The sequence below is a fragment of the Enhydra lutris genome, unplaced genomic scaffold, assembly GCF_002288905.1.
Source record: "Enhydra lutris kenyoni isolate GAN:26980312 unplaced genomic scaffold, ASM228890v2 scaffoldscaffold112, whole genome shotgun sequence".
Lineage (NCBI taxonomy): Eukaryota > Metazoa > Chordata > Mammalia > Carnivora > Mustelidae > Enhydra > Enhydra lutris.
This window is the reverse complement of record NW_019154196.1, coordinates 558,444-583,113: the sequence shown is the minus strand read 5'-3', so window position 1 is coordinate 583,113 and position 24,670 is coordinate 558,444. Positions and strand designations below refer to the sequence as shown.

General features: G+C 34.9%; 1 protein-coding gene across 1 annotated transcript; it reads right to left on the bottom strand.

The window, feature by feature from the left end:
- Positions 1 to 3,238: 3,238 nt before the first annotated feature.
- On the bottom strand, positions 3,239 to 4,204 carry LOC111139639 (olfactory receptor 14C36-like). Its single transcript, XM_022491968.1, is given in 4 exon segments — positions 3,239 to 3,676; positions 3,679 to 3,977; positions 3,980 to 4,126; positions 4,129 to 4,204. Coding segments are annotated over 4 exon segments (960 nt in total).
- Positions 4,205 to 24,670: the final 20,466 nt, after the last annotated feature.

The window sequence follows — 24,670 nt, the reverse complement described above, 5'->3', positions numbered from 1 at the left end:
ATCTGTATATTTTATGTTTGTTTGTTTTTTTTTAATGTTTGGTAGAATTCATTTGTGATGACATCCTGCTCTCGACTTCTGGTTTTTGTTTTTGCTTTTTTTGTTTGTTTTTGTTTTTTGCTTTTTAAATTATTATTATTACTGATTCAGTTTCTTTACTGTTTGCCAGTCTGTTCAAGTTTTTTTGTTTTCCTGTTTCAGGAAAGCTGTGAATTTTTAAAGTTTTTTTCCCTTGCCAGCATGGACTAAAGGAAATATTCAGTAATGGTTTAACCTTTCTTAAAGGAATGTTTGCCCTTTGTCTTCAGCTCCTGTATTGTAACTTATAAGTCTTTCAAATGTCCTGCCTCATAAATTTATTTGTTTTTCTGGATCCTTGGGACACTTGAGATATTGTATCCCCTGGCTAAATTGTTGTAATAACACATAGCCATTGGCTAAAGGATTTTCTGAATTCTGTGAGTATTTTTAGCAAACTACTGAAACAGAATGGTTTGTGGGACCCTCAGATTTTCAGTTGGCATCACAAGGGAAGACGGTCTTGAGAAGTTCATACATCATGCAGGAACAGACATTTTTTTAAAGATTTTATTTATTTATTTGACAGAGAGATCACAAGTAGGCAGAGAGGCAGGCAGAGAGAGAGGGAAGCAGGCTCCCTACCAAGCAGAGAACCCGATGCAGGGCTCGATCCCAGGATGCTGAGATCATGACCTGAACCGAAGGCAGAGGCCCAACTCACTGAGCCACACAGGCGCCCCAGGAACAGACATTTTATATGACAACAACAACACAAGGCTTTTAGATTACTTAAATGTTGTAAAACTCAGGCCAAAAAGTACACTCTGTTCCAAAGTCAGTTTATATATTCCAAAGGAAGTAGAGAGAAAACCTGAGGACTCAGAGAGTGAAGTTGTGAGCTGTTAAGAAGTATTCCCAAGCTACAGTATGAAGTTCCAATAGATCATATGTACAGAGCATCAATAAGTAAATCAATAACATTAACCTGAATGTCACTACAGACTAAATGTGCTTAATGATAATACATAGATTATTCGAACCAATAGCAGTAGAATATACTTTTTCTCAAACATGCAGCATTCTCCAAGATTGATCATATGTTAGGTAAAAGAACAAGTTTTAACAAATTGAGAACCTTGAAATTACACAAAATATATTTTTCAGCCACAGTAAAATAAAACTGGAAATAAATAACAAAAGGAAAATTGGAAAGAGCCAATATGAAACAACACGATCTTTTACAACCAATACGACAAAAATAAAATCAAATTTGAAATCAGTAAAATCTTGTGAAAACAAAAATATAACACAATATAGGAAAACTTATGGACTCAACAAAAGCAGTATGTAGAGGGAACATTATAGTACTACTCTTTCTATATCAAATGACCTAAGTTCGGGACACAAGGACCATTTTTTTAAAGTACAAACTGGCCCAAAATAGGAGGAAAAACCATAAAAATGAAGTAGACAAACTCAAGTTTCTAAACCAGGACACTCATCTGTAAAATGTGGGAACATTATTATTAGTTACATGACGTTGTTGAAGAGTTCACAAGATAATGCATCATAAGGCTTTGTACAATTCATGCCGCTTTATGTTACACTTATTATTCTCTGAGAATTTTTGTTATGATGTGATGGCTTAGAATATGTACAGTGATCATAATGCTAATAATAACTGCATGGACAACAGGCAGTCATAATCTCAAGTTTCATCCTTTCAGTCAGGAGATACAGATCACTTCCTCTTCTTAAAGTGTGGGTAGGTTGCCTACCTCTCCCTTTGACAGAGTGTGTGGCTATGTGACTTATTTGGCCAATAAAATGAGAGCAGAAATTACTGATAGAGAAAAATAGACCTAGTGTACACGTTTATACATTTTTTTTTCTCCCCATGACTGAGTCTTGACCATGGTATTTTGTTTTCCCATACTCAAAATTATTTTATATTATTTAAAACAGTAAAAATTCTGCCATGACTCTCTTTGTTTCTATATGTATGTCAAATCTTTTTTCACACGAATGCATATCTTTGGTATTGTGATTCTCCTTGATGTCAATATAGATGTTTGAATGTCTTCTCAAATATGTAGCTTAAATTGTTTACTACCAAAATCTGTTTTCAAAATGCATACTTGCATTTATTTTTAATATTTGATATATGTTTTTCTTCTTGGGAGTTCAAGGATGATGTCAAAATCTTGATATTTTCAGGTCAGGAGTAGTCATGTGGCTTCTGATTGGAGAATGCTCCCAATTTTCTATTTGCATTTTTAAAGTAAATGCTTAAAACTCATATTTCAATGTAACTGAGTTCTTATTTTCAATGGCTCTGTCGAATGCATTCAATTCAGAGAGTCCCTGGATAGCACCCATTTGGCATATGCTATGAGCTAGAGGTAAACCTTTGTTCTCTTGAGCTATTAAAACTTTAGGTCGCTAATTCTTGCAGTATAATCTACCATATAATGTCTTATATTATTAACAAAAATATAAACATTTTTAGATGATACCATCAGAAAACAAAATAGCATTATTTTTACTTCCCAGTGGTCTTAATGGGTGTATGAAGAAGCATGTGATGATAAGTGGGGAGCGAAAATTTGTACATCCCTTCAATCAATATAGCAAAAATGTTTAAAGCATAAGCATGTAAATGTATCCCCAAGCCACTTGAAAATATTTTTAGCAAAATTTTGGACTGATGACAAGTATAATGTATCTACATTTCCCTCGCCATATGAACAAGTTGTGTAAAATAGTTCTGATCCTTTCATACATGACTCCATACCCCCACTAAATTCGTTTCTCTTTTCATAGCTACACTGCATTCACATATCATGGTATTCAGAAGGAATTATATTTTTCATATTTATTTTTGAATGATTGTGACCCCTCTATGCTACTGTTTAGTAGTAAGTTTTTAAATATTTAAATTGTGAATAAATATAAAATATTTCTAAGGATAACTTTTTTATCTTTTTAGACTAAAATTTTTAATGAGTGTTCTTAAATTATCAAAGCATGAATAGGGATTTCTTATCCGTAATACCATATTCTTTTACCTAGTGACATACTCAGATAATTCAACACATCAGAAGGGAAATTATATTGATAAATGATATATTTTAATGACATTATATATTAAGGTCAGTTGTATTGATAGAATTCTAATAAATTTCTCAGTTTATTGCCAGAAACACGAATTTTTATTTCAATAATTTAGGGTGAGCTTCAGCAATTTCCTATACATTTTCTGAATAAACATTCTCTTCATTTTATTAATGGCGTATTTTATTTGTTCATTTCTAAGACTATATATAATAGGGTTGAAAAGTGGGGGAATTATGGAATAGAAGGCAGAAAGGACCATGTCCTGGATAGTGGAAGAATTTTCAGATGGCCTCATGTATACATAAAAGCCTGAACTGAGGAAGACAGACACCACAAGGATGTGAGGGACACAGATAGAAAAAGCCTTTTTCCTGTCTGTTCCACTTGGAAATTTGAAAACAGTAGAAAATATGTAAATATAAGACCTAATGATGTAGATTAAACAGCCACCACCAATCCCCAGACCAGAGGCAATGATCACCATCTCATTGCTAAAGGTGTCAGAGCAGGATATATTTAGCAGGGAGGGAATATAAAATAAAAAAATTGATGGATGACATTGGACTGACAAAAGGGTAGCCGGAATGTGTTGCCAGTCTGGACACCAGCATAGATGAGACCACTGAGTATGGAAGCCAGAGTCATTTGGATGCAGATTTGAGGATTCATGATCACAGGGTAGTGAAGGGGTTGGTAGATTACCACATGGCGGTCATGGGCCATGATAGTCAGAAACAGAAGCTCCACATATACAAAGAAAACCACTAGGAAGACCTGAGCTACACACCCAGCCTTTGAAATGGTGCTGTTGTCAAGCAGGGAATTGATGCATGAGTTAGAACTGTTACAGAAATGTAGCAGGCATCCAGGATGGACAGATTCCTGAGGAAGAAGTACATGGGTGTGTGAAGACTCCTGTCAAGGGTGGTGACAGTAACAGTGATAATGTTCCCCATCAGAGTGACTACATACATCAGAGAGAAGGTTATGCATGCAAAATCTGTAATTCCCACACATCAGAAAACCCCGTGAGGAGAAATCCCATCATGATGGTGGAATTTAACATTTGTGGGTAATGCAATTTGCACCTGGAAAGTAAGGAGTGAAATTCTGATCTCATGAAGAATCAAATTATGTAAATATGGTTTTAAAATATTTTAGTCTTTACCTCTACCAATTATAATCTATATTGTAACCTCTAATACTGTTGAAAGAAAATTAAGTGGTCCTCCTCTAGTCTACATGATATTATTATCTTTTTCATGATATTATTTTATTCCTACTGTAGTAATGAAGTGACAATTACAACCTACAATAAATGTTAAATATAAAGTTCAATATTTCTACACACTGCCATTGGAAGATGCAATTTTCTTATGATCAATTATGCATAAATATAGATATAGATTACATAAATAAACTTGCATGTCAATGAAATTTTGGAGATAATGTTGCTGAAAACTGGATAATTAGAATAAAATGTTTTGGTTGTTTTCAGTCTTACATATTTATTTGAGGGTACAGATAATATGGGGCAAAGTGATTTTTTTTCTAGAACGAATGTTCTGTGCACAATAGTGAAAAATGATCTTCTGTTCCTGTGACAAAATATTAATATCATTTAGAACTTTACTTACTATAATATCTCAAATGGAATATAAACTCATAAGCTGATATATTTACCTACACTGACTTCATTCCTAATATTATGGTTACATTTTTATACTTCAAATTATTTTTTTTCTAATCATTTCTCTCTGCTTTTAAAGAGAGAATGAATGGGTCAAGTATTATTATTTCCTGAGTGCCTCTTGAACCTACCTCTAATGTTCCTTCTTTATCATCTTCAATTTTCCAACTTTTCATAACTTCCTTGATTCCACTAGCTGAAAACAGAACAACAAAATTATAGCACAATATCTCACAATACTCATTTAGCTTTTTTTTTCTTTTAAATTACAGCTTTTGTTTTTCTCACTTTAATCTTCAGCTTGTTCAGCAATTTTTCTAGAATTTCTTCCTGTGCTTCTTTATAACTTAACAAATTGTTGGTCATTCCCACCACATCTTTATCGCTTATGTCACCAGTTCCCTGTTTATTCACGAGTGGGTGTATTAAGCAACTTTATTCTTAACTTACCTGTGTTACATATATTTTCCTGGGTGTCCTCTATCATTGTTTCTCTTTTTAATTTTTTAAGATTTTGTTTATTCATCTAAGAAACAGTGAGAGAGAGAATGAGAAGTGGGAAGGGGTAAAGGCAGAGAGAGAAAGAGAAGAAGACTCCCTACTTACCAGGAATCCCAATGTGGCTCTTGAAACCCAGGACCTGGGGATCATGACAAGAGCTGAAGGCAGACATTTAGCTGACTGAGCTACACAGGTGTCCCTCCTCTGTTATTCTTTTACAACATTTTCTTCTAATTTCCTCTAATGATAATTAATAATAATAATAATAACAATAAGACCATGAACAACTACACTGTTCACAGTTTATTTGAAATTAAATTCTTCTAAATTCTGCTCAAAGTCTTACAATCTAGATATCTCCACATTGATCAGTTCCCCCCAAAACCATTTTGTTAGTATTCTCTGTCATAAACTTATTAAATATCTTTCATATGAAGTCTTTGCAGACAACCTGCTCAATCTCATGACCTCTTTTTTCTTTTTTTTTTATCACAACAGGTTTAAGACATGGTTCACAAACTGTCTCACATTGAAAAGAAATCAAGCACATGCCCTTCCTAGTTTGTTGTTATTGTTAAGTTCCTCAAGGATTGAATCATATACAACTTTGTGATCTTCAAGCGTCAGGTTAAGTGTTTTCCTTTTTTGTTTGTTTGTTTGTTTTTATAAATATTTCATATTAAATATAGATTTTAAGTATTGAATAAGGTTTCATAGATCATTGTATTTTTATCATTCTTAATGTTATGGCTTCTGATGACAAGGAGAAAACTCTATCTTCATTACCAGGATAGTATCTTTACATGTTTAACAATTAAACAAAGACAGCTTATGATCTCAATATTTTTGAGGTTGTTTAGAAAGAAAAAAACAATAACTTGTAATATTTAATAGTATGGCTTTAATTTCCCATTGCCTGGATAAAAATATTGGTTTTCATCAGTGTATGACATGGTTATTTCAAACTGTAAGTTCAGTTCCTATATCCTCATCAAACTGGAATGATTGTACTTTATCTCATAGCATCTGGTCAAAATTAGATGGGACAATATGTTTAAGATAATATGTTTAAGATATGTGCCCAAAATATCACAAATACACCTTAAATATCCCTTGATGTTGTTTTCGGAAACACTATGATTATTTCAGTTCCATTATTTTTAAGGCATATACTACTGTCATACATTTTCCAAGTAAAATTTATACATTAGATTTAAATCTCTCAAATGTAGTATTATATTCCTATTTTATAGACTGCAAAAGTCTTGCCTAAGTTTAACAGCTACTATTTCATCACAACAACCTTTATTCACATGGTTCCCAAACAAAAGCTACATTAAAGAGACAGGTGGGAATTTCCCAGTTCAATGAATATATAGGTATTCAAAAGAATGTCTGTACCCCTTTATGATAATGCAGTAATTATAATTTCCTTTCTGTAAGTTTTATATAGATTATATTAGACAAATATAGTCTGTATCCAAAATTCTCTTATTGAAGAGTCACCAGGACCTTGACTCTAGAATAGACAGACAGTTGGGAAACCTCACCACCACATACCAGGCTTGTGAAGTTGGAAATATAATTTACCCAAGATGCTTTACTTTATCAGTAAAAACAGGATAATGATATGAACTACTATAATCATTTTTAATAATATATGTTTGTTTTTTTCTTGAATCAGTGATTCAACAAACACGTTTATATATAATCAAGAGATTTGTGATTAATAAATGAAGAAAATAAGCCCCTACTCCCATGAAATCAAGAGGTTTGTGATTAACACATGAAGCAATATAAGCCCCTACTTCCATGAAATCTGCACTCTGTTAGAAGGTAACAGAAAACCTTGAAAATTTAATGAAAAATAAAATACTTCAGTTAGTTTTAAGAATTTTGGTGAAAATTCATGAGATATTATGATATGTAAGAAACTGTCATTAAGGAAAGGGATCTGGGATTGGTCAGGTAAACAAAATTGTTGGGAAGCCAGGAAATAGCTATGGAAATAGAGACACATATTTTTACTTTTACAAACCAGACTTAAGTTTTCCCATTTTCCTGTGCATAGAGAAACCCTGTGTATATCTCATGAATTGATGTAAAAAAATAAGATAAAACTTGATTTTCCAGATCAGGTAATACTTCACACATGTTCTGACTTGATTTTTCCACACATTGGTTTGAGTGAGAGAATTTGACTTTAAATTCTAATGTCATAAATAGTTAGTTAAGAACACTTTTATACATAATACCTTGATCCTGAGTAAAGAACTAAGATCATGGCAACAAATGATATTTGTTTGTTTGTTTGTTTATTTATTTATTTATTTTACAAATGCTTTTTAAATGTTTGATTTTTGAATAAATTTTCATTATTTTACAAATTGTCCTCATTGTTAGTAAAACACTGAATTATTTTATCTGAAAATGTTTGTATATAATTGTTTTTGAAAGCTATAAATGAAATCCCTTTAGTCATTAAGTTATCTACACTGTTGACATTTTGAGAGCTTTGTGAGTTTTACCTGGAATATTTCCTAAAAAGCCACAGTTTGTGTCATTAAATAACATAATAATTTTCATTGTCCTGTTAATAGACTTCAACACTTAGGGAACTTAAGATTGTTTCATTTGCTTATGAGCTGAGAACTTACTGTAACTTGTTGTCCTAATGGAAAGACTAGGTGTGAATTGGCCACACTTGAGTCTACACAACTCATAATTAGTAAGGAAAACTGGATCTACAGAATTCAATTAATTTTGATAACATATAATTTGAGAATTTGTAAACATTTGTTTCTATTTTTAATAAATTATAATTTTATTTTATACCAAATATTTTCTTATAATAAATTTAAACAATCTTTATTGTTGTTGTTTTTCCCTTGAAGACCACAAATTTTTATTTAGTCAAAATCTGGATATTAAAAGCATTTGTATATTCACAAGTAAAACACATAAAAGCATTTCTGAGTTAGTCATTCACCATCAGTAAACAAACTGTTTTTTCAAACTCACTTAAAATAATTATGAGATAATTTCTTTTTGTTAGATCACTCAGCCTATAAAGACAAATATTGTACAAACTTCTCTCCTTTAATAGTTAGATATTTGGGGACTTTTATAATGGACATCAGGTTTCAAATATAACAACACCTGAAATCTTCATAAATGAATTAAAATTAGCAAAAAGCTCCAGACTGCCTCAAGTTGAAGTCATTAAATACTTGAAACATCAATTTCTTACTTATGAAACAAAATCTTGTTTCACTTGACTTTCTATGTGATAAGTAACATACTTCCAAGAGCAGATAATTTGGAATTTTAAAAAATTAATTTATTGCATTTTACACATTCAAAGCAATCTTTATCAAAATACCACCAGCATTTTGCACAGAGCTGAAACAAACAAAACTAAAATTTACTATGGAACAAGAAAAGACCAACAAGAGCCAAAATAATGTTGAAAAAGGAAACAAAATCAGGAGGCATCACAGTTCCAGATTTCAAGTTGTATTAAAAAGCTATAATCATATATATAATATATATGGGCCCAGCACACTTCCACTGCACTACTCTGCTTATAACATATATGATCATACACACACACACACACACACACACACACACACACACACCTATATCTATAGATATATATCTATAGATATAGGTGTGTGTGTGTGTGTGTGTGTGTGTGTGTGTGTATAGAGAGAGAGAGACAGACAGACAGACAGAGAGAGAACCCAAAAATGGACCCTTCAACTTTATGTTCAACTAATTTTCCACAAGCAAGAAAGAATATCCAATGGAAAAAAGAAATGATGTCGGGAAAAATGGACAGCAATACGCAGAAGACTGAAACTGAACTGTTTTCTTATACCATACACAAAAATAAAACTAAAAATGGATGAAAGACCTCAATGTATAACAGGAATCCATCAAAATCCTAGAGGAGAACACAGGTAGCAGACTGACCTTGGCTGCAGCAACTTTTTGCTAGATATAATTCCAGAGGCAAGGGAAACAAAAGCAAAAATTAACTATGGGGACTTCATCAAGATAACAGCTTCTGCACAACGAAGGAAACAGTGAACAAAACTATAAGGCAACCTACGGAGAGGGAGAAGATATTTGCAAATGACATATAAGATGAAAGGCTAGTATCCAAAATTTATAAATAACACTCCGAAACAAAACAAAAATATTTAGTCAAGAAATGGGCCTGGGGTGCCTGGGTGGCTCAGTAGATTAAGCCTCTGCCTTTGGCTCAGGTCATGGTCTCAAGGTCCTGGGATTGAACCCCTCATTGGGCTCTCTGCTTAGTGGGGAGTCTGCTTCCCCCTCCCCCTCTGCCTCCCTCTCTTCCTATTTGTGATCTTTTTCTCTCTGTCAAATAAATAAATAAATAAAAACTTAAAAAAAAAAAGAAATGGGCCAAAGACAAGAACAGACATTTCTCTAAAGAAGACACACAAATGCCTAATAGACATATGAAAAAATGAACATGAATTGGCATCAGGAAAATGCAAAGTCAAGATACAATGAGAAAACACCTCACACTGGTCAGAATGACTAAAATTAACAACCTAGGAAACAACAAATTTTGGGGAGGTTGTGGGGTAAGGGGAACCCTCTTATACAGTTGGTGGGAATACAAAGTAGGGCAGCCACCCTGGGAAACAGTATGGAGATTCTTCAAAAAGTTAAAAAAAGAACTACCCTATTACCTACCAATTGTACTACCAGGTAGGTATCTGATGGATACAAAAACAGAGATTCGAAATGGCTCATGCACCCCAAAGTTTATAGCAGCAATGTGCACGATAGCCAAAATTTGGAAGGAGTTACATGTCCATCAACAGATGAGTGGATAGAGAAGAGGTGATATATATATATATATATATATATATTCTCCACAAGGTAATATTACTCAGGTATCAATAAGAATGGAATCTTGTGGGGTGCCTGGGTGGCTCAGTGGTTTAAAGCCTCTGTTTTCGACTCAGGTCATGATCCCAGGGTTCTGGGATCGAGCCCCGCATCAGACTCTCTGCTCAGCGGGGAGCCTGATTCCTCCTCTCTCTCTCTGCCCACTTCTCTGCCTACTTGTGATCTCTGTCTGTCAAATAAATAAATAAAATCTTTAAAAAAACTAAAATAAAATGGAATCTTGCCATTTGCAAAGTGCATGGATAGAACTAGAGGGTATTTGGTAAGCAAAGTAAGTCAGAGAAAGACAAATACCATACAGTTTCTCTGATGTGTCAAATTTAGAAACAAAAAGATAAACATAGTGGAAGAGAAGGAAAAACAAAATAAGATAAAAGCAGAGAAAAGGACAAAACATAAGTGATTTTTAACTGTAGGAAACTAACTGCAGGTTGGTGAGGTGATGGTAGGTGGGGAGATGGGGTAACTGGGTAATGGACATTAAGAAGGGCACTTGGTGTAATAAGCACTGGATGTTATATGCAACTGATGAATCACTAAATTTTACTACTGAAACTAATAATAAATTATTAGTTAATTACAATGTTAATTAAATTGAATTTAAGTAAAAAAAATAAAAATTGTCTTCTATCTCAATCACTTCTGAGTTCTATAAATTATCCTTAGTTATTTTAACCATAAATCATGGTAGTGCTACATGTTTTAGAATTCAATTCTTTAAAGTTTTTATTTCATAGGAGAATATATTTTATATTTTATAAACTCCAGTTACTTAATAGACATTGTAGTATTAGTTTTAGATGTACAACTTAGAGATTCAATGCTTCCATAAAAGACCCAGTGCTCATGACACGTGCACTCCTTAATACCCTTCACCTATTTAACCTACCTCCCCTCTGGTGAGCATCAGTTTTTTCTCTATAGTCTGTTTCTTGGCTTTCCTTCCCTCTATTTTTCTCCCCCTCTTCTCATCTGTTCTGTTTCTTAAATTCCACACATATGTCAAATCATATATTTGTCTTTCTCTGACTGATTTATGTCACTTAGCATAATACTCAGCAACTTCATCCATGTCATTGCACTGTAAGATTTCATTCATGTTTTAGAATTCAATTGTATAGAAACATTTCCAAAACTAGCAGACCCTCAAAATGGTAGATGTTTTAAAATCAGCTCTTGTGACTTATTGGTCATGTGATATGTGTAGGTGTGCCCTCAGAAGTTATAACTGTTACCTCAAATTAACAAAACAGTTATCAAGTTTTCTACTTAAATAATTCATTCCTGGGGTGCCTGGGTGGCTCACTTGGTTATGTGTCTATTTTCAGCTCAGGTTTGATCCCAATGTCCTGAAATCAAGTCCTGCATAGGGCTTCCTGCACAGTAAGGAACTTCCTTCTCTCTCTGCTGCTCCCCCTGCTTGTGCTCTCTCACTCTCCCTAATAGATAAATAAAATATTTTTAAAAAGTTAAAAAAATCCACTCCTTAAATTTATCTACTGTAACAGATTTTCTAGCTTGTCATCTTTATCTCCTTAAGTAATAATTTAATTAAAACAACCAAAAGCTGAACTAATAATTTTGACTACTCCTTCCCCCTGTATTAATCTGATGAATGTTCTCCAGAGTTTCCAGATAAGAGTTTCTTATTTAAAAGAAAGTAAATAAACAATATACAATCTTTTATGTAGCAATATAAGGATATATTTGTCTATCTTATAGAACATAAAGATAATTCATTGATTATTGTTTTAAGTTACTTATGACATTAAACACTTATTTATATTTTTGCTTATTTATTTAGTCATTGCAGAACTTAATGATTGAAACCCTAAAATTTCCCAGTTCACAATCATGTAACAAGGAACTCAATAGTGAATAAGAAGTTATAATGTGGCATTTTAATAATGGAGATATGCATGCAATGTAACATGTTTTAAATGTTTCTAGGATAAACTATTCTAATTTATATACTTCAATTTACATAATTTATGTTAGATATATATTCTTTTATCTTTCTCTTACATAGTAAGTTTGCTTTCCAAGGCAACCATAGGTACATTCACATCTCACATTGCTCACCGATTTGGAAAGACTCAGTAAATAACTTGTTTTTTGCATTTTCAACTCATAGTTACTACAAAGCACACTACTATTTTTTGACACTTTAACCCACTTGAACTTCCATGGTTTTTGAAATATTAGGAATGGTAGTAACATTTAGCTCATTGGTTTACCAATTTCTTCTTGATTGAGGCCACAAGGCAAACTTTTTCTTTACATTGACTTCTTCTTTACACTATTCAGTTTTTTATATAGGTTTTTTAAAATTTAAATAGAAAATATCATATTAAATTTGTGTTTACCTTTACATGTATTCAGTTTTACAATCTATTTGACTTATCATTGAAATGATAAACAAGATAGGCTACATCATCTCCTATAGACAATATTGTTTTCAACTCTAGTTCATTCAGATAAGATAATAGTAATAATAATAATGATAATATAATCACTATGTCTTTACCTGGAGAACAATTCCTTTTATGATAATTTCTCTCAGAACGGGTGATTGAACGTTACTGAAGCAATTTTTCAAAGTACTGACAAAAGCATGAGTGTTGCTTTATTTAAAAACTTTGATAAGAATTCAGTGGTCTAATTATGGTTATCCAATTCATGTTTATATAAGTCTCTAGCAATTACTAAGTCATTCCGAGCAAGTCTTTTGGGACTGTGAGCTTAAATACCTACATATCACCAGAATCCCAGGAGGAACTCAGGAGAAAATTGTGTCTTGAAAGGAAATTAATTTGGTCCAATTAAATTACATGTATGGACATCTTATTCACTCAGATTTTTTAAATTTAATTTTATTTTTTCAGTGTTCCAAGATTCATTGTTTATGCACCACACCCAGTGCTCCATGCAATATATGCCCTCCTTAATACCCACCACCAGGCTCACTGAACCTCCCACCTTCCCTCCAAATCCCTCAATTTATTCCTCAGAGTCCACAGTCGCTCATGGTTCATCTCCCCTTCTGATTGCACCCATCTCACTTCTCTCCAATCCCAATGTCCTCTGTGTTATTCCTTATGTTCTGCAAGCAAGTGAAACCATATGATATTGACTCTCTCTTCTAGACTTATTTCACTCAGCATAATCTCCTCCAGTAATGTCTATGTTGATTAAAAAAAAAAGTAGGGTGTTCATCCTTTCTTATGGAAACATAATATTCCATTGTATAAATGGACCATATCTTCTTTATCCATTCATTTGTTGATGGACATCTAAGTGCTTTCCATAGTTTGGCTATTATGGACATTGGTCCTATAAACAATCAGGTGCCTGAGCCCCTTCAGATCACTGCATTTGTATCTTTAGGGTAAATACCTAGTAGAGCGATTGCCGGTCATAAGGTAGCTCTATTTTCAACTTTTTGAGGAACCTCTATACTGTTTTCCAGAGTGACTGCACCAGCTTACATTTCTGTAACAGTGTAGGAGGTTTTCCCTTTCTCTTCATCCTCACCAACATTCGTCATTTCCTGACTTGTTAATTTTAGCCATATCTCACTGTTTTTTTTTAAATTTCTTTTCAGTGTTCCGGAACTCATTGTTTATGTACCACACCCAGTGCTCCATGCAATACGTGCCCTTCATAATACCCACAACCAGGCTCACCAAAACCCCACTCCCTCCCCTCCAAAACCCTCAGTTTGTTTCTCAGAGTTCACAGTCTCTCATTTTTTTTAAATTTAATTTAATGTGTCCTCCTTAATACCCACCATCAGGCTCACCCAACCTCCCACCCTCCTCCCTTCCAAAACCCTCAGTTTGTTTCTCAGAGCCCACAGACTCTCATGGTTCATCTCCCTCACCAATTTCCCCCAATTCCCTTCTCCTCTCCTTCTTATAATGTCCTCTGATACATGCAGATTAATAGCTCTTAACTATTCACTGTAGTAAGAAATTATAGAAGCCCTGGTTATCTCATCATTCAGAAGGTTTGAAACTGAAGAACATAGATATTACCCAGGTTCTGGGTTCTAGAAAGAGCTCTGCAGCAAAAGTCAGAAAACTGCCTCAACAGCAAATTGGACAAATAGCTAATGTCTCAAATTTCTCCTCTAGAATCTCTGCTGTACAGAAATGAGACAGTAATATGTGTACTCAAACTAGGAAGCATACATTTGTGTAGCTATGATAAAAGATTCATATAAATGGTTATTGAAAAAATGACTAAGCCTGGGAAGGTAGTGGATATGACTCTTCAGACATGAACATAGTTCCCATACAGTCAGCTTCTGTATGATAGCACAATGAGGATGGGTTTTACATTAGAGGAATGGAAATTTTTTCACTGTACATATTTTACATAATACTCACGTGGTGGCCTACCACTCTTCAACCAACTTGTATTGAGTACCTAATATTTATTGTTCACTATTTTAAAAACTCTAAAAAAATAAAACAGGAAAAAAACCTCTTCTGATATCCTGAACTTTAAATTCTATTGTGGGTGAGTAGGGACTAAGCTTTATACTGAATAAGTAAATAAATACTATAACAGATGGTCGCAATTGCAACTAAAAATAGAGGAGGACATACAGGACATGCAAAGTGTATTTTAAGTTAATCAGTGTTTTGTATATTCAAATTTCTGTGAAATAGATCTCCAGAATTTTTTTGAATTGTGTTTTTTAAATTTAGTTTTATTTTTTCAGTAATTTTTTTCTTTTTTTTTTAAGTTTTGATTTATTTATTTGACAGACAGAGGTCGCAAGTAGGTAGAGAGGCAGACAGAGAGAGGGGGGAAGCAGTCTCCCTGCTGAGCAGAGAGCCCAATGCAGGGCTCAATCCCAGGACCCTGAGATCATGACCTGAGCCTAAGGCAGAGGCTTTAACCCACTGAGCCACCCCGGTGCCCCAGTAATTTTTCTTATTGAAAACTGAAACTCTGTTACCAGAGAACTCCGTTTTCTGAACTATTATTCCCCTTTACTCAGAATCTGATAACCACAATTACGCCTTTTTGTTTCTGTAAATTTGATGACCTTAAATATCTCACCTAAATAGAATCATAAAGTATTTGTTTTTGTGACTGGCTTATGTTACTTAACATAATAATGTCTTCAAGCTCATCTGTATTTAACATACAACAGGGATATCTTCCCATGGTATTTTTTTTTTATTAAGTTCAATTACTTAACATATAGTACATCTGATGTGGTTTTCAGTTACTCATTAGTTGCCTATAATACCTTGTGCTCATAAAATCACATGCCCTCCTTAACACCCATTACCCAATTATCCCATTCCCCCACCCGCTTCCTTTCTGTAATCCCCAGTTTGTTTCACAGGGTTCAGAATCTCTCATGGTTTGTATCGCTCTCTAATTTCTTCCTATTCAATTTTCCCTCCCTTCCCCTATGGTATTCTGCACTCTTCCTTATATTGCACATATGAGTGAAACCATATGATAATTATGTTTCTCTACTTGACTTATTTCACGTAGCATAATCCCCTCCAGTTCCATCACATCAGGGCAAATGGTAGATATTCATTTTTTTTTCTGATGGCTGAGTAATATTTCATTGTATATATGAACCACATCTTTATCCGTTCATCTGTTGAAGAACATCTCGGCTCCTTCCACAGCTGGCAATTATGGACATTGCTGCTATCAACACTGGGGTGAATGCGGCCCTTCTTTTAACTACATCTGTATCTTGGGGGAAATGCAGAGTAGTGCAATTGCTGGTTGAGGAACCTCCATATTGTTTTCTAGAGTGGATGTATGTATCAGCTTGTATTACAGTCAACAGTGTAAGAGGGTTCCCCTTTCTCCAAATCCTCACCAACATTTGTTGTTCCCTGTCTTGTGAATTTCAGCCATCCTAACTGGTGTAAGGTGGTATCTCATGGCAGTTTTGATTTGTATTTCCTTGATGGCTAGAGATGTGGAGCATTTTTTTTCATGCGTCTGTTAGGCATTTGTACATATTTTTGCAAAAATATCTATTCACACCTTCTGCCCATTTTGTACTGGATTATTTGTTTATTGAGAGTTGAGTTCAAGAAGTTCTTTACAGATGTTGGACACCAGCGCTTTATCTGTTATGCCTTTTTATATATTTTTTATATGTTATGTCTTTTTTTAAAAATTTTTTTAAGATTTTATTTATTTATTTGACAGACAGAGATTACAAGTCGGCAGAGAGGCAGGCAGAGAGAGAGGAGGAAGCAGGCTCCCTGCTGAGCAGAGAGCCCAATGTGGGGCTTGATCCCAGGACTCTGAGATCATGACCTGAGCTGAAGGCAGAGGCTTTAACCCCCTGAGCCACCCAGGCACCCCTATATGTTATGTATTTTTATATGTCCTTTTATATGTTATGCAAAAAGGTATCTGCAAATATATTCTCCTATTCTGTGGGTTGGCTCTTAGTTTTGTAGACTCTTTCCTTTGCCTTGCAGAAGTTTTTATCTTGACGAAGTCCCAATAGTTTGTTTTTGCTTTCGTTTTTCTTGCCTTTAGAGATGTGTCCTGAAAGAAGTTGCTGTGTCCAAGGTAAAAAAGTTTACTACCTATGTTCTCCTTTAGGATTTTGATGGATTCCTCTATCACATTGAGATTTTCATCCATTTTGAGTTTATCTTTGTGTATAGTGTAAGAATTTCATTCTTCTGGATGTGGCTGTCCAATTTTCCCAGCACCATGTATTGAAGAGACTGTCATTTTTCCATTAGATGTTCTCACTTTGTTGACCATAAAGGTTGATGGTCCATTTCTGGGATCTCTATTCTGTTCCATTGACTTAAGTGTCTGTTTTTGTGCCAATACCATCCCATATTGATGCTCAGAGCTTTGTAATATAGCTTAAAGTCAGGCATTGCTTTTCCCTAGCTTTGATTTTCTTTTTCAACATTCCTCTGGCTATTTGGGGTCTTTTCTGTTCCATTATATTTTAAGATTCCTTGTTCCAATGCTGTGAAAAGTGTCAATGGTATTTTGATATGGATTCCATTGAATGTGTAGATTACTCTAGGCAGCACAGACATTTTAACAATGTTAATTCTTCAATCCAAAAGCATGGAATGTTTTTACATCTCTTTTTTACTTCCTCAGTTTCTTTCATAAGTGTTCTGTTCTTTGAAGAGTACTCCTTTACCTCTTTGTGAGATTTCTAAGGATCTTATGGGTTTTGGTACAATTATAAATGGGACTGATTCATAATTTCTCTTTCTTTGGTCACAATGATAATGTATAGAAATACAACTGATTTCTGTACATTGATTTTATACCCTCTCACATTGCTGAACTGTTGTATGAGTTCTAACAATTTTGGGGTGGAGTCTTTTTAGTTTTCCACATGAAGTTTCATGTCATCTGCAAAGAGAAAGAGTTTTATTTCTTCTTTGCTAATTTAAACACATTTTATTTCTTTTTGTTATCTGACTGCTGAGGCTAGGACGTCTAGTACTATGATTAACAAGAGTGGTGAGAGTGGGCATCCTTGTCATGTTTCTGACCTTAAGGGAAAAGCTCTTATTTTTTTCCCATTGAGAATGATATTGACTGTGGGCTTTTCAAAGATGGCTTTTATGATATCGAGGTTTGTTCCCTCTATCCATATACGTATACTTTGAAGAGTTTTAATCGAGAAAAGATGCATATTTTATCAAATGCTTTTCCACATCTATGGAGAGGATGATATGTTTCTTTTTTTCTTTTATTAACGTGTTCTATCACAGTGATTGATCTCCAAAGTTTGAAACTCCCTTGAATCCCAGGAATAAATTCCATCTGGTCGTGATGAATAATCTTTTTAAGGTACTGTTGGATCCTACTGTTAAGATCTTTTTTTTTTTAAGATTTTATTTATTTATTTGACAGAGAGATCATAAGCAGGCAAAGAGGCAGGCAGAGAGAGAGGAGGAAGTAGGCTCCCTGTTGAGCAGAGAGCCCGATGCGGAGCTCGATCCCAGGACCCTGAGATCATGACCTGAGCCGAAGGCAGTGGCTTAACCCACTGAGCCACCCAGGCGCCCCCTACTGTTAAGATCTTGATGAATATTTTGGCATCCATGTTCATTAGGGGTGTTTATCTGTAATTATCCTTTTCGATGGGGTCTTTGTCTGGTGTAGGTATGAAGGTAACACTTGTCTCATAGAATGAGTTTGTAAGTTTTCCTTTCATTTCTTTATTTTGAAACAACTTCAGTAGAAAAGATGTTATATCTTCTTTAAATGTATATTAGAATTCCCCTGGGAGGCCATCTGGCCTTAGACTCTTGTTTCTTGGGAGGTTTTTCATTGCCACTTTAATTCCCTTTCTGATTATGGGTCTGTTCAGATTTCCTATTTCATCCTGTTTCAGTTATGTTAGTTTATAAATTTCCAGGAATGCATCCATTTCTTCCAGATTGCCTAAAATGTTGGCATATAATTGTTTATAATATGGTCTTAAAATTCTTTTTCCTTAGTGTTGGTCATGATCTCTCCCTGTCTTTCATGATTTCATTAATTTAGGTCCTTTTACTTTTCTTCTGGATAAGTCTGGACAAAGATTTATCAATCTTATTAATTCTTTCTAAGACCAGCTTCTAGTTTCATTGTCTGGTCTACTGTTCTAGTTTCTATTTTATTGATTTCTGCTCTAATCTTTATTATTTATCTCCTCCTGCTTGGTTTAGGCTTTATTTGCTATTCTCCAGGTCCTTTAAATGTAAATTTTAGTTGTGTATTTGGGATTTTTCTAACTTTTTGAGAGAAGCTTGTATTACTATGCACTTCCCTCCTCGGACTTCTTTTGCTCTATCCTAGAAGTTTTGAACTGATGTGTTTTTTTCATTCTCATTAGTTTCAAAGAACTGCTTAAGCTCTTTAATTTCTTAGTTAACCCATTCATTATTTATCAGGTTGCTCTTTAACCTCCAAATGTTTGAGTTCCTGCCAAAATTCTCCTTGTGATTGAATTCCAAAGCATTGTGGTCTGAAAATATCCAGGTAATGATCTCAATTTTGTGGTATGGGTTTAGACCTGATTTCTGAACCAGTAGGTGATCTATTCTGAAGACAGTTCCATATGCATTCAAGAAGATTGTATATTCTGTTGTTTTAGAATGGAATGTTTTATATATGTATATGTATATGTATATGTATATGTATATGTATATGTATGTATATATTTGTGTGTGTGTGTGTATATATATATATATGTATATGTATGTGTATATATATATATATATATATATATATATATATACCCAAAGTTCATCTGGTCCAATATGCCCTTTGAAGCTCTTATTTCTTTGATGTTCTGTCTATTGCTGTGAGTGAAGTGTTGAAGTCAACTATTACTTTATTATTATCAAATAAATCTTTATTTTAGTTGTTAATTGGTTTATATAATTGGATGCCCCCATTTTGGGGGCATATATACAATTTTTAGATCTTCTTTCTGTATAGGCCCTTTAAGTATTATCTAGTGTCCCTTTACATCTCTTACTACAGTTTTTGGTTTAAAATCTAATTTGTCTGATATGAGGATTGCTACCCCAGTTTTCTGTTGAGTTCTTTTAGCATGATAAATTGTTCTCCATCTCCTCACTTTCAGTATGGGGGTGTCTTTATGTTCAAAATGAGTCTGTCATAGACAACATAAGGATGGGTCCCATATTTTTATCCAATTTGATACCCTGTATCATTTTATTTGAATATTTAGTCCATTTAAAAGCAGAGTATCTAATGAAAGATACATTTTTTTTAAATTTCTGTGGATAAGTCTGATGTCATTCTGATGTTCCTCCCTCCATACCTAAGGAATCTCCTTTCCCTAGCTGCTCTCAGTATAGCTTCTTTGACTCTAAGACTGCAAGCTTCACTATTATAGGTCAGGGTGTTTATCTGTTTTTGTTGATTGCAGGAGGAGTCCTCTCCTCTTGGATGGGAATGTTTGTTTCCTTCCCTAGTTTAGGGAAGTTTTCAGCCACGATTTTCTCAAATACACCTTCTGATCCTCTCTCTCTTTCCACGTTCTCATGGATCACAATGATTCTGACATTTGTTATTTTCAATACATCATTCAATTTTTTAAGCCTTTATTCTTGAGCTATGAGCTGTTTTTCTCTCTTTTCATCAACTTCCTTCCTTTCTATTATCCTGTTCTCTAAATAGTTTATTTTCTCTTCTTCCTCCTTGACCCTAGTTTTTAGAAATCCAATATAAACTGCATCTCATTCATAATATTTTTAAGTTTGGGCTGATTATCTCATTTCTGTCCTTAGAGATTCTTTGCTGTCATGTATGCTTTTTTCAAACCTAGCTATTAACTTTATAATTACTATTCTTAATTCTAACTCTGACATCTTACTTATATATATATTGGTTAGCTCTGTAGTGGAGAACATTGCATGTGGTTCCTTCCTTTGTTGTGAATTCCTCCTTCTAATCATTCTGCCCAATGAAGGATGGGTGAGTTAATGAACAGAATATCAACCAAATATCAACCACAACCCCCAAAAAATGTACCCTAGAAAAAATATGAAGTGGTCTGCAGCCATCACAAAGAAAGCAAACAAACAAAAAATGAATAAAACAATTAAAAAGTGTGAAAGAGCGATGGCTGGGTGGTTCAGTGGGCTAAGCCTCTGCTTTCAGCTCAGGTCACAATCTCAGGGTCCTGGAATCAAGCCCTGCATCAGGTTCTATGCTCAGTGGGGAGCCTGCTCCCCCCTCTCTCTCTCTGACTGTCTCTCTGCCTACTTGTGATCTCTGTCAAATAAATAAAAATATAATCTTTTTTAAAAAGTGTGGAAGAAGGACTATAATCTCACAGGCTGTCTAAAGCAGTGATATACTTGTTCCTGATTTATGTATATGTGTTAGAAGACACATATCCAGGGACTCCTGGGTGGCTCAGTGAGTTAAACATCTGCCTTCAGCTCAGGTCATGATCTCCAGGTCCTGAGATCGGGCACTGTATCAGGCTTTCTTCTCAGTGGGGAGTCTGCTTCTCTCTTGCTATCTCTCCCTCTGTGTGTATGCCCTCTCTTGTTTTCACTCTCTCTCAAACAAATAAACAATTTTTTAAAAAAAAGAATATATACATCCCAACAATGTAAAGGAAGATTATATATGTATAAAAAATAGAATAGAGTGAATAAAGTACCTATAATGAGGCATAAATCTACTAAATGTAGATCTGGGGGGGGGGGAGATTAAAAAGCAATTAAAAACAGAAGTTGGTAAGATGAAAATCTAGTCACAATGAAAAAAAAAAGTTAAAAATTAAAAAAAAAAATTCAACTAAGGGAAAAATGCATCATGAGGAAATACCTAGAGCTCAATATATTATTTTCCCCTGGCCCAGGTTTTACATATCTGTGAGATCTATAAGTTTGTCATTCACCTGTTCTTTCAGTCTGTCTTTTGGGGGAGGGACCTGATGTGCTGTGTCTCAGGTTCCTTTGCATGAGTAGAGTTGCATCACCCCTTGTTAGAGGGATAAGCTCAAAATAAGCTGGTCCTGTGTTGCTTTTTTTTTTTTTTTTTCCTTGCTGGCTTTCAGACCTTCGTCAGAGAGTCAGAGCAAAAATGGCCATGCAGGGATCAAGGTCATGGTCCCCCTTCTTCAATAAGCCCTCCAGGTCAAACTGTCTCCCCTTCTGTGTTCACCAAACCTGCAGGCTCTCGTAGTTCACCTCCACTGCAATCCTCCCAGGGAGAGTCCCAAGGGCCTGCAAGTGTCAATGTGCTTTGTGTCTTTGCAACCAAGAGCTTCTGTGTGCTGGCATGTGCACCCTGCTCCCCTGCTCCCAGATTACAGCTGGGTGCAATCCCACTGTTTTTCCAAGGCTACCACCACTCTGAGAACTATTGCCCAGTCATGGTTGCAGGTTTTTTATCTCCCCCATGGGATGTCAAACGGTCCAAAGTTTCTAGTCCTCTTCAGGGTGCTCAAGCAAATAAGGTCTCCTTGCTGGCCCAGGTCATGTTCTGTGTTGACTGGAACTGAGATTCTGAGCTTGCTAATCTTAACTAGTTTAGGCACTCTACTTCTTGGGCATTCTATTGCATCTGGCATCCCCATTCTTTCTATGTCTCCTAAGAGCCTGAGACCAAAGTGATCTACCTAGAATTCTGCTCTATTCTCACCCTTGCCCCTTTCAGAAAGGGATGTCTCTCACTGGAGTAGATTTCTAAGAATTTCAATTTTGTACTCTGGCATTATATCACTTTCCATGTAGACAGCTTATGGAGACTCTCTTCCCCCTCTGTTAGTCTTCCAATATTTCCCTGCAGATTCATGATTCAATACTTCCTACCTTGCAAAAAAGTGCCAAGAAACCAGCTTTGACTGAACAGAGAAACCTGAGTTTGGGGGTGGGAATGAGAAAGAAAAAAAGAGACACAAAGGATGGGATAAGAAGGGTCACAGCCAATGCTACTAAGATGATGTTTATTGGTTTACAGCTCTTTTGTATGATTCAAGAACAATACAATCACATGGGAGTCACCTTGATCATTGCATTTACAATTCAGTAGAACAACTAACATAACAAACTACTGGTAAATAAGTTTTCTCATTCAGTGCTGTTACACTACATTGTGTCAGTTCAACTAGATTAAGGGCAAATCTGCTTTTCTAGGCTTACTCCCTGCTATGTGGTTTACATGCTTCTGCAAGCTGCGGTTATGGCAGCATGTTAGGGCAGAACCGTGGTGGGTAGTGCTGGTCTCTAACCTGGCTCTAAGACTGCAAAGACCTTGTCAGCTTGTGGTCTGGTCACCACAAACAAACAAACAAACAAAACAAAACAAACAAACAAAATCAAAACAACAACAGCAAAAAATCAGCCAATTTTCTGCTTCTAGATTTCCAGATTTATTTTCCTACATCTCAGGCTGAATTTGTGTGGGTTCAGAATGGTTTCATAGACATCCAGCTAAATTCGAGGATCCAGATAAAATGCAGTCCCCTACTCTGCTGTCATCTTGCCTCCTTCTTATTGTTTTTAATTACATATGTGTAATTGAAATTTTCTCCTTTTTTACATTACTATGATACATATCATCCTTACAAAATTAACAGAATTCTCATAGTGTAATCTAATACCACATATATAATCATATTTCCTAATTACATTAATAATCTTATATCTCTTTGGCAACATCAACTGGCTTATTTGGACCAGGGAACAAAAATACATACATTGCATTGACTCGTCATGCTGAGTATTTTTATTTATTTTTTATTTTTTTATTTTATGTGTGTGTGTGTGTGTGTGTGTGTGTTTTCTTTTTTAAAATTTATTTTCAGTGTACCAGAAATCATATGCACCACACCCAGTCCTCCATGCAATACGTGCCCTCCAAAATACCCACCACCAGGCTCACCCAACCTCCCAATGTTTTTCCCTCCAAAACCCTCAGTTATTGCCTCAGAGTCCACAGTCTCCCATGGTTCATCTCCCCCTCCAATTTCCCCCAACTCATTTCTCCTCTCTAACTCCCCATGTCTTCCCTGTTATTCCTTATGCTCTACAAGTAAGTGAAACCATATGATAATTGACTTTCTCTGCTTGACTTATTTCACTCAGCATAATTGAAATAACTTTGAATAACAATTGAAATAACTTATTTCAATCAGCATAATCCTCCAGTCCCATCCAGGTTGATACAAAAGTTGTGTATTCATCCTTTCTGATGGAGGTATAATACTCCATAGTATATATGGACTATATCTTCTTTATCCATTCATCCATTGAAGGGCATCTTGGTTCTTCCCACAGTTTGGTGACTGTGGCCATTGCTGCTATGAACATGGGGTATATATGGCCCTTCTTTTCACTACATCTGTATGTTTGGGGTAAATACCCAATAGTGCAGTTGCAGGGTCATAGGACAGCTCTATTTTTAATTTCTTAAGGAATCTCCACACTGTTTTCCAAAGTGGTTGATCAAGTTGCATTCCCACAAACAGTGTAAGAAGGTTCCCGTTTCTTCACATCCTTTCAAATACTTGTTGTTTCCTGTCCTAATAATTTTGCCATTCTAACTGGTGTAAGGTGGTATCTCAATGTGGTTTTTAATTTGAATCTCCCTGATGGTTACTGATGATGAACATTTTTTCATGTCTGCTAGCCATTTGCATGTCTTCTTTGGAAAAGTGCCTGTTCATATCTTCTGCCCATTTTTTGACATGATTATCTGTTTTTTGTGTGTGTGTGTGTGTGTTGAGTTTTAAGAGTTCTTTGTAGTTCTTGGATATCAGCCCTCTGTCTGTAATGTCATTTGTGAACATCTTCTCCCATTCTGTGGGTCGCCTCTTTGTTTTGTTGACTGTTTCCTTTGCTGTGCAGAAGCTTTTGATCTTGATGA